At 49.3% G+C, this 9,340-nt stretch overlaps 1 protein-coding gene across 1 annotated transcript in view; it reads right to left on the bottom strand.

The window, feature by feature from the left end:
* Positions 1-8,226: 8,226 nt before the first annotated feature.
* Positions 8,227-9,340, bottom strand: part of LOC115934626 (leucine-rich repeat-containing protein 37A) — a 63,042-nt gene continuing 61,928 nt past the window's right edge. Inside the window, 3 exon segments of the mRNA XM_063705774.1 lie at positions 8,227-9,025; positions 9,027-9,045; positions 9,152-9,291. Coding sequence (XP_063561844.1) covers positions 8,996-9,025; positions 9,027-9,045; positions 9,152-9,291 — 189 coding nt within the window. The 3' untranslated portion in view covers positions 8,227-8,995.

The following is a 9,340-nucleotide window of genomic DNA, read 5'->3' as shown; positions in this document are numbered from 1 at the left end:
ACCCAGGAGGCAGATGTTGTAATAAGCTGAGACTGCGCCACTGCACTCCAGCCTGGGTGACAGAGTGAGACCCGTCTCAAAAAAAATAAAAATAAATAAATAAATAAATTTTTTGTAGAAAAGGGGTTTCACTATGTTGCCCAGGGTGTTCTTGAACTATTGGCCTCAAGCTATCCTCCCACTTGGCCTCCCAAAGTGCTAGGATTACAGGCATGAGCCACTGTGGCCAACCTAAATTTATATGTAAATAGCCACATGTGGCTAGTGGCTACTGTATCAGACCTCACAGTTCTGTACAGATAACGCACAGCGCACAGTAGCATACTATACACGCCCTATTAAATCTTGCTTTGTTCCCTTAACAGCACCTATGCATCTTGGAGATAGATTGTCCCAGTCTGCCTCATTTTTAAAAACTGCTGCATAATATCCTCTTGTAATCCACAAAGGCAATCCCAGACCCAGCCTGGGGGGCCATGGGTCATCACTTTTTACAACAAGCTCTAAAATCTTCCACATATACCATAATCAAGGCACTTCAGAACAACCCTAGGTTCCTCATACCTCTACTTTTATTAGCCTGGGCTTGACATAGTTGGACATTGAATAGTCACTTCTAGGGGCTGGTGGAAATAATTTACCATGAGTGACTGCCCTAAAATATACTCTCCACCCACATGGCCCGTGTCTGGCATTCACTAGTGCTGGTGGCATTCTTTAAGGTTGCTCATATCTCTAAGTGGTTCTCCTTTAAAGAGCAAAGTCTCCTGGGAAAGGTGGTCATTAAGCAGAACATCTGGGGCTCATCTTGCTTTTGCCCTGTTGAGAGGGGCCAAGGGACTTGGTAGAGCAGCAGGGGCTCTGACGGTGAACCTCACTGTTTTTAAAATTATTCTTAAGAGGCCAGGTGCGTTGGCTCACGCCTGTAGTCCTAGGACTTTGAGGAGCAGAGGCAGGAGGATCGTTTGAGTCCAGGAGTTCAAGATTAGACTGAGCAACACGGGGAGACCTCATCTCTACAAAAAATTTAAAAGAAAATTAATTGGGCATTGTGGCATGAGCCTGTGGTTCCCGCTACTCGGGAGGCTGAGGTGGGAGGCTGTGGTTCCCGCTACTCACCTGAGCCCAGGAGGTTGAGACTTGCAGTGAGCTGAGTTCACACCACTGTACTCAAGCCTTGATGACAGAATGAGAGTTTCTCAAAAAAAAAAAAAAATTGTCCTTAAGTCCATGTGGACCCCTGACCAGGTTTGTGCCCTAGACAGCCTTCCTCTGAGGGCAATTCAGGTGGTGAGACTCCAGCTTTAAATGGCCTCTAGAGAAATTTCACTAACCTGCCTTGGTGTCTGACCCTGTATAACCCCTTTCTTCTGGAGGTCCCTTTGGGTGGCAGTAGATACGGGATTTGGTGTCTGACAGCTCTGGGGACAGATCCCAGCTCCAAATGGCAGAGTCTCTACAGATTACAAGCCAAATACTTAGCACGATGTGCTGATCTTCAGGAAGTCAGTCTATATTTCATAACAAGTCACATGGGGATAATGAAGGAATGGCCTAAAATGCTCTCAGTAATATTCCTGAGTCATCCCTCAGGGCTGGGCTTGGTGTTAGGCATGGCGGGGGAGGGAGCAGAGCTGTGTGCAGAGGAAGATGCAGTTCTTGCCTTGTCAGGGTCCCTGACCTGATGGCGACCCATGGTGGAGTCTTCATAGTGATAGACACCAGTGTAAAATCAGATCCGGGTTGTGCAACCCTCAAAGCAGGTCTCCTCACTCACCGGGATAGATAGACTATTGGCCGTACCTGCATCCACCACTTGCCATGGTTTCGTTGTGGGTGGAGGATACTTTCCTGCCCCCTGGCTTTGGGTTTGCCCACGTGGATTGCTCTGGCCTTGGAATGAAGCAGAAACCAAAGGCTGCCAGTTCCGAGCCCACGTCTGAAGTCGCCTTAGGTGGTTCCGCGGGCCCCGTGCGCTCCCACCTTCACCCAGAGGGCCTTCTCTGGTGCAGCTGCTGCTTCTTCAGCCTCCGCCCAAAAGGAACGGAGCCCCCTGGCTGATCCGCAGGCCTACAGGGAGCCACAGAGCGCAGTGGCTGGACCAGCGTTCAAGCCCAAGCACAGGCCTGCGAGAATCTTGTTCCAGCCGCTGTTTAGGGTGGTTGATTAGGACGCGTTGCAGTGGCGGTAGCTCACCAATCCAGTGCGTGCACCGGCTCCTTTATTAGGCTATAGAGCCAGTGGCTCCCACAGGGACCTGATACAACAGTGCGTTAAATAAGGAGCATATTGAGCTCTCATGTCGTAAGCCAGTGGAGAAGTCCAGGGCTAGTGTGGGGGCTCCGGCGGGGGCTGTGGCCCCCATCCGCATGGAGCCTCCCCATGGTTCACAGGTCTCAGTCTTCGGAGCCTTCGGCCCTGCGAGCCCGAACGGTCCACAGGGCGGCGCCAAACCCTCTTTCGAACGCCATCCTCTAAAGCCTCGGCTCCATCCGGTTCTTCTTCAGGCTCAGGATTTTCACTCTTCTCGAATGGGGGTGGCCCTCCCCCAATCTTCTGAGTCGCAACAGCATCTCCCTCCCTCCAGGACCTCAGAGCCAGAGCTGGGCGAGAGGCCCTGACCTCCGGGGTAGGGTGGAAGCGTCCCTGTGAAGGTGCGGTCCTGCCTCCCATCCCCAGGCGCCGGGCCTCTCCCACCCTCAGCGCCCTGCTCACCTCCAGCTGAAGATGCCAGGGCACCTCTGCTTCCTCCCTGCCCTTTCTGCAGTACCGCCGAGTGTGCATAAAAGGGTTTAATACAGGCTTTGCTGGGTGCGGGGACTCCCACCTGTAATCCCAGTACCTTGAGAGACCAAGGCGGGAGGATCACTTGAGGCCAGGAGTTCAAAACCAGCCTGGGCAACAAAGTGAGGCCCGTCTCTGGAAAAAAAAAAAGAATAAAAGAGGTCCCTTTTTCTGGGAGATTGATATAGGGGAGTGTGAGTTAGAAGGGAGGCATTGAGGATCACTCATTTAAAGCAGCATCCAAGGATGTTCAAGGCTAGATAGAGATCCACAGGTGTATTTTCAGAAACTGAATTTCCTGGCGGGGCACAGTGACTCATGCCTGTAATCCCAGCACTTTGGGAGGCCAAGGTGAGCGGATCACTTGAGGTCAGGAGTTCAAGACTAGCCTGGCCAACATGCTGAAACTGTTTTTAGAAAAAAAAAAAAATTGGCCAGGCATGGTGGTGGGCGCCTGTAATCCCAGCTATTTGGGAGGCTGAGGCAGGAGAATCACTTGAACCCGGAAGGCAGAGGTTGCAGTCAACCGAGATCACGCTACTGCACTCCAGCCTGGGTGACAGAGACTGTCTCCAAAAACAAACAAACACACAAACAAAACACAAAAAAACCCCAAAACCCAAAACAAGCCAGGCGTGGTAGCTCGCACCTGTAATCTCAGCCCTTTGGGAGGCCAGGGCGGGTGGATTACCTGAGGTCAGGAGTTTGAGACCAGCCTGACCAACATGGGGAAACCCCGTCTCTACTAAAAATACAAAAATTAGCCGGGCATAGTGGTGCATGCCTGTAACCCCAGCTACTAGGGAGGCTGAGGCAGGAGACTTGCTTGAACCCAGGAGGCAGAGGATGCAGTGAGCTGAGATCGTGCCATTGCATTCCAGACTGAGCAACAAGAGCAAAACTCCACCTTAAAAGAAAAAAAAAAAAAAAAACTCCTGAATTTCCCTGTGGATACCTTTTCTCTGGCAGCCTTTTTCAATGAGGGCTAAGTTTTCTCCAATACTATATGGCCTGCAGACCGCTCAGCTTTCATTCCAGTGAAAACATTCCAGAAAAAACTCTGAATCAATCCCAGGTGTTTCTCCAATCAGCTCAGGATGATTGTGTGTTACCTGCTGCCCAGCTAGTGACACCTCTGCAGGCCTCTGACTTAGCTAGGTCTCCACCATGTGACTCCACCATAGACTCCCCGCCTTCTTCTTTTGCAAAGCCTCGGACACCCAAACACCTACCAAAAGTGGGTAGTGTGCCAGGACACCTCCAATTGTAAGTGGGGCTCTCCAGCACACCTGGATGTGGAGGTGTGATGCAGAGTGGTGGCTGCTCGTGACACTCATTTCACCCCTTTCTGTGCCGGTGCCAGAAGCCCAGGAAGCACACATCAAGGCTCGCTTGCCAGCGGGGTGCTGCCAATAAAATGTAGTCACGTGGAATTTGGAATGTGGAAAGGAGGTAGAAGTCATCCTTTCCTCCCCCATAGCAGCAGGTGTGCAGGCTCTGGTGGTCAGCTGGACTCCATACTCCCCCACCAGTCACCAGCCTGGGGACCGTGGGGCCAAGGACCTCAGCAGCAGTTTCCCAAGTTTCCTGACTTCTTCCATCCCCTGGAAATCAGCTGTGGTAAAGTAGCCTGAAAGCCAGTGGTGCAACCCCATCCCTACAGCCTTCACCACCTCTAGTCCCTCCAGTGATAAGCACTAATTGCCTATATACAACCCTTTTTTGTTTGAAATATCTAGAGCAATTTCTGTTTTCCTATCTGGGGTAGTGTAACATAAGAAGAAATATATATTTGGTCTCTGCTCCCAGTTCCTAACACAAAGCTCCCAAAACCCTTGAAAATTCCTGAATGATGGTAGTGCTAAGAGCATTGTCCTTTGTTAGTTTATCATTTTTCTTTTCTCCTAGGTGTTTTTTCCTTTTTAAACTTTTCTTTTAGGTTAGGGGGTACATATGCATGTTCGTTATATAGCTAAACTTGTGTCATGGGGGTTTGTTGTACAGATTATTTCATCACCCAGGTACCAAGCCTAGTACCCAATAGTTTTTTCTGCTCCTCTCCCTCCTCCCACCCTCCACCCTCAGGTAGGGCCCAGTGTCTATTGTTTATGAGTTCTCATTATTTTGCTCCCACTTATAAGAACATACAGTATTTGGTTTTCTGTTCCTGTCTTAGTTTGCTGAGGATAATGGCCTCTAGCTCCATCTGTGTTCCGGCAAAAGACATGATCTCGCTGTTTTTTATGGTTGCACATCTTTTGTTCTAACATTTGGTCCTTAAACCTGGTTCCTGATACAGAGCTCCTAAATCCCTTGGAATTTTCTGGGTGATAGAAGCGTCCTTTGTTCTCATGAGGTGACTCTTGGTGGGCTCCTTATTTGGGGACTGGTCACCAAAAAGACCTATGGTTGGAAGCGTTGTGCTGTCAGCCCCATTCCCCATCCTCTGGGGTGGGGAGTGGAGCTGGAGCTCAATCATGCCTACGTGATAAAGCCTCCAGAAAACTCCTTAAAAGACAGGACTTGGAGAGCTTCCGGGTTGGCGAACACATCCATGTTCCAGGAGAGTGGTGCACCCCAACTCCACAAGGACCCTTCCAGACCTCACCCTGTGTATCTCTTCATCTGGCTTCATCATTTGTGTCCTTTAAAATATCCTTTGTAATAAATCAGCAATAGTAAGAAAACTGTTTTCCTGGGTTCCATGAGCTGTTCTAGCAAATGTTCAAACCTGAGGAGGGAGTTGTGGGGACCTCCAATTTACAGCCAGTTGGTCATATGCATAGGTGATGCTTGGCCTTGCACCTGGGGTCTGACATGGGGATGGTCCTGTGTGACTGAACCCTTAACCTGTGGAGTCTGGTGCTCACTCTGCTTAGGGCTTCTCTGCCTTTTTAGTGTCCTTCTAGAAGGCCTTTCCTTCCTCTTGTCAGCTCAGAAAACTTTTCTTCCACTTCCCTTCTTCTAAACCATCCCTTACATCTACTCCTTTCCAGCCGACCAAGAGCAGAACCACGGCTGGCTCCACTGCCACCATGCTGTCCCACACTGTCTCCTCAGGATGTATTCAGATGTCCAGCCCTCCCCCCAGTCTAGGAGCCCCCCCCTTTGAGGAAAGGGATGCTGGCCTAGTCAACTCTTTCCCAGCACCAGGCACAGCATCTGGCATGTTCCATCTTTTTCGTGGACTCTCCCCAGGCGGCCTGACCTTCCCTCCTCTGAACCGGTGCATTTCTTGTCTGCATCATGTTTGCCCTAATCAGATATCACCTTATTTCCATCTTTTAAAAAATGCTTTATTTCTCTGGCAGGCTTCATCGGAATCACAATTTTCATTCCTTTAGTAACTGTTGGCCTTGTATCCACCTCTCTCTGGCACTCAGGTCTCACTTAAGAGCTGGCTGTCTGAGCTGTGATTTGCGATCAGTGAGATGGAGACAGAGGCAGCCCTAGGCAGTCATGTTTTGTTCCACCTGACCCTGGGCGCTACTCCCCCTCCCAGGCTACAGGCGGGCAGGGCACCAGCCAGGGAGAGACAGCTCATCCATACTCTGGCCCAGCAGAAACTCTGGGCTTAGACAAAACTGCTCAATTGAGGACAAACTGGGCAAAGTAGAATCTTACTTTGGGAGTTTTTAGAAATAAGGTGGGGTGGCATTTGGGAATACTAAGAATTGTAGCTGGGCATGGTGGTATGTGCCTGTAAACCCCCAGCTCTGGAGGCTGAGGTAGGAGGATCTTTGGAGCCCAAGAGCTTGAGGCAGCAGTGAGCTATGAATGCACCACTGCACTCCAGCCTGGGTGACAGATCAAGACCCTGTCTGAAAAAAAAAAGTACACATTTGAGATGCATAAAATTTTCTTGTTATAGAAATTATAAGCATCGAAATGTGAAATTATGTAAATATGCCAAAATAGAAACCTGGAGGTGCTTGGAATCCAGACTTTGGGAGCCCAGCAGTGCAAGGATCTCTAGTGTTGGCTTTTTTTTTTTTTTTTGAGATGGAATCTCACTCTGTTGCCCAGGCTAGTGTGCAGTGGCCCATTATAAGTTCACTGCAAGCTCCGCCTCCCAGGTTCAGGCAATTCTCCCTCCCTCAGCTTCCTGAGTAACTGGGATTACAGGCATGCATCACCACCCCGAGCTAATTTTTGTAATTTTTAGTAGAGACAGGGTTTTGCCATGTTGGCCGGGGTGGTCTTGAACTCCTGCCTCAGGTGGTCCACCTACCTCAGCCTCCCAAAGTGCTGGGATTACAAGCATGAGTCACTGCACCCGGCCTTGTCTTGGCTTCTTGTCAGCTCCCTGCTTATGTCCAACACTCACCCCTATTAGAGCTGGTGTGGGGAGCTTCTGTCCTGATGACTTAACAGTGTAATTAAAGTGCTTAGCGCTGTACCTGGACCACAGCTGGTACCAATAAACAGCAGCTGCCATCATCCTCACCATCCGCATGTTATTGTTATATTAACTCTTTGATGGCAACCATGGCTTATCCCCCCATCTCCCTATGCCCTACAGCAGGGCAGTAGAATGGTTAAGAGGCTTTGAAGTCTAACAGTGCTAGCTTAAAACCCTAATTTGTCGCTTTGGATGTGAGGCTTTGGGCACTTTGGGCAGGTCACCTACGTTCTTCGAGCCCTGTATCCGTATCTGTCAGATAATTTTTTTTTTTTTTTTTGAGATGATGGAGTCTCATTCTTTGTCCAGGCTGGAGTGCAGTGGCGTGATCTCAGCTCACTGCAAGCTCCACCTTCCAGGTTCACACCGTCCTCCTGCCTCAGCTTCCCGAGTAGCTGGGACTACAGGCTCCTGCCACCACGTCCGGCTAATTTTTTTGTATTTTTAGTGCAGACAGGGTTTCACCATGTTAGCCAGGATGGTCTCGATCTCCTGACCTCGTGATCCGCCCACCTCGGCCTCCAAAAGTGTCAGATGATTTTAACAACTATGCTTCCATGACTTGCTGGGCTAGATGATATGACTGTAAAATGCCTAACCCACGGTTTAGCATCAAGTATGCAAATTGTAAATGGTAACGCTGCTCTGCCTATGACTGTTTAGTCTTGTGCTTTAAACTCAAATATTTGTTGGCCTACTGAAGTCACCACACAGAGAAAGATGCTTTTCATTCTCAGTAAAGAACTTTGGGAGATAACTGGGGCAGGCAGCAAGAGAACAGACGTCATATGTCTAGCATCAGCAAACTCATCAGAACTGATGGGCATATCACTTTGCTTAGAACCTGCACCAGCACACACACGGGGCTGCTTCCCAGTCACACTGCTCCTGGGAAGGTAGGGGGGCTGCTGTTCTGCAATTAGCGCGGTTCTTTACCTCCTATTACTGAACTGCCAGAGTTCATTTGTGTTCAGTTAGGTAGATGACCAATTCTTGTTCATTCCTATTTTCTTTTGCTCACTAATGTGTTTAACGTTCACTAACATACCAAATGTGATTTATTAGCGACTTTTTCTTTGAAGATGGAGTGGAGGAATCCTTGCGCCTTCTGCAACATGCTACTGCTGTTATGGAACAGTGCAGATATGGAAGTGCATCAGCCGGGGATGGGGAGAGGCTAGGGCAGTACATGTGAATGGAGAGGTAGCCCCACCAGTATGTTTTCTGAAATACAGTCCCGCAGAGGGCAGTCTTGGGAAATTACTGTTCTCATACACTCTTCTTGACCCTACCCCTCCAGCACCTCCCTGCTATCCAACGGTTGGGATATTTAAAAAGAAAAACAAATTTTAAAAAAAGCAATGTGAATCTTTTGCCATCTTGTAAGGGTGAAAAGCCCCCTACCAAGTCTGGATGAACATTCATGCGTGTGCTTGAGGGCTTGGGAAAAAGACAGGGCTTAGCCCCACAGTGCAGGTAGGCCCAGTGATCCTATGATAGGGGCCAGGAGACGGGAGGTCCCCTGTGGGCAGGAGTTCAAGTAAGTGGTATATGACTGGTGCTTGATGAACCAAGGGAGAGGGCACCAAAAACAATGGTAATTGTAAAATCTCCACCCCCTGAGGATATGTTTTCAGGTCTGGGTGACTAATTAGACTGGGAAACAAGGGAGGAAATGATGGCCCTGTGCTTGCTCTGCCCACTGCCTCTGTGGATGCGTGGGCCACTGGCTTCAGTCCTGCTTTTATGATGGCCGTTGTTTATGCTGTGTGTTTTTGCAGGAGGCCTGAGGCGGGCTGGGTTCTCCTCCTATGGCAGGGCTTCACTCTCCTCCTCCTCCGCTGGGGGCTTCGCTGTCCCTGGGATAAGAATAACAATGCCAAGGTTTTCATTCTTGAAAGGAGCAATTAAGCTTCTCACCCCCTCCTCATTTTAGATGGGAACTGTGAGGGTCCCGTCATTTACCCAGGGTCCCTGTTGAGGATCTCGTCCTCATTAGATGACTTCTTGTGCAGCTTCCATATGTGATTATTTAATCTTGTGGCACTGAGAGGTTTATACATATCTTTCAGCCAGAGCGGCTGTCGGAATAAGAAAAGTTCATCCTAGAAGATAGAAAGGGAAATATTAATTTTGCATGTCCTCTGCTTTCCC

Source organism: Gorilla gorilla, chromosome 4 (genome assembly GCF_029281585.2).
Source record: "Gorilla gorilla gorilla isolate KB3781 chromosome 4, NHGRI_mGorGor1-v2.1_pri, whole genome shotgun sequence".
NCBI lineage: Eukaryota > Metazoa > Chordata > Mammalia > Primates > Hominidae > Gorilla > Gorilla gorilla.
The sequence above is the reverse complement of the archived record's forward strand: the minus strand, read 5'-3'. Positions and strand labels throughout refer to the sequence as shown.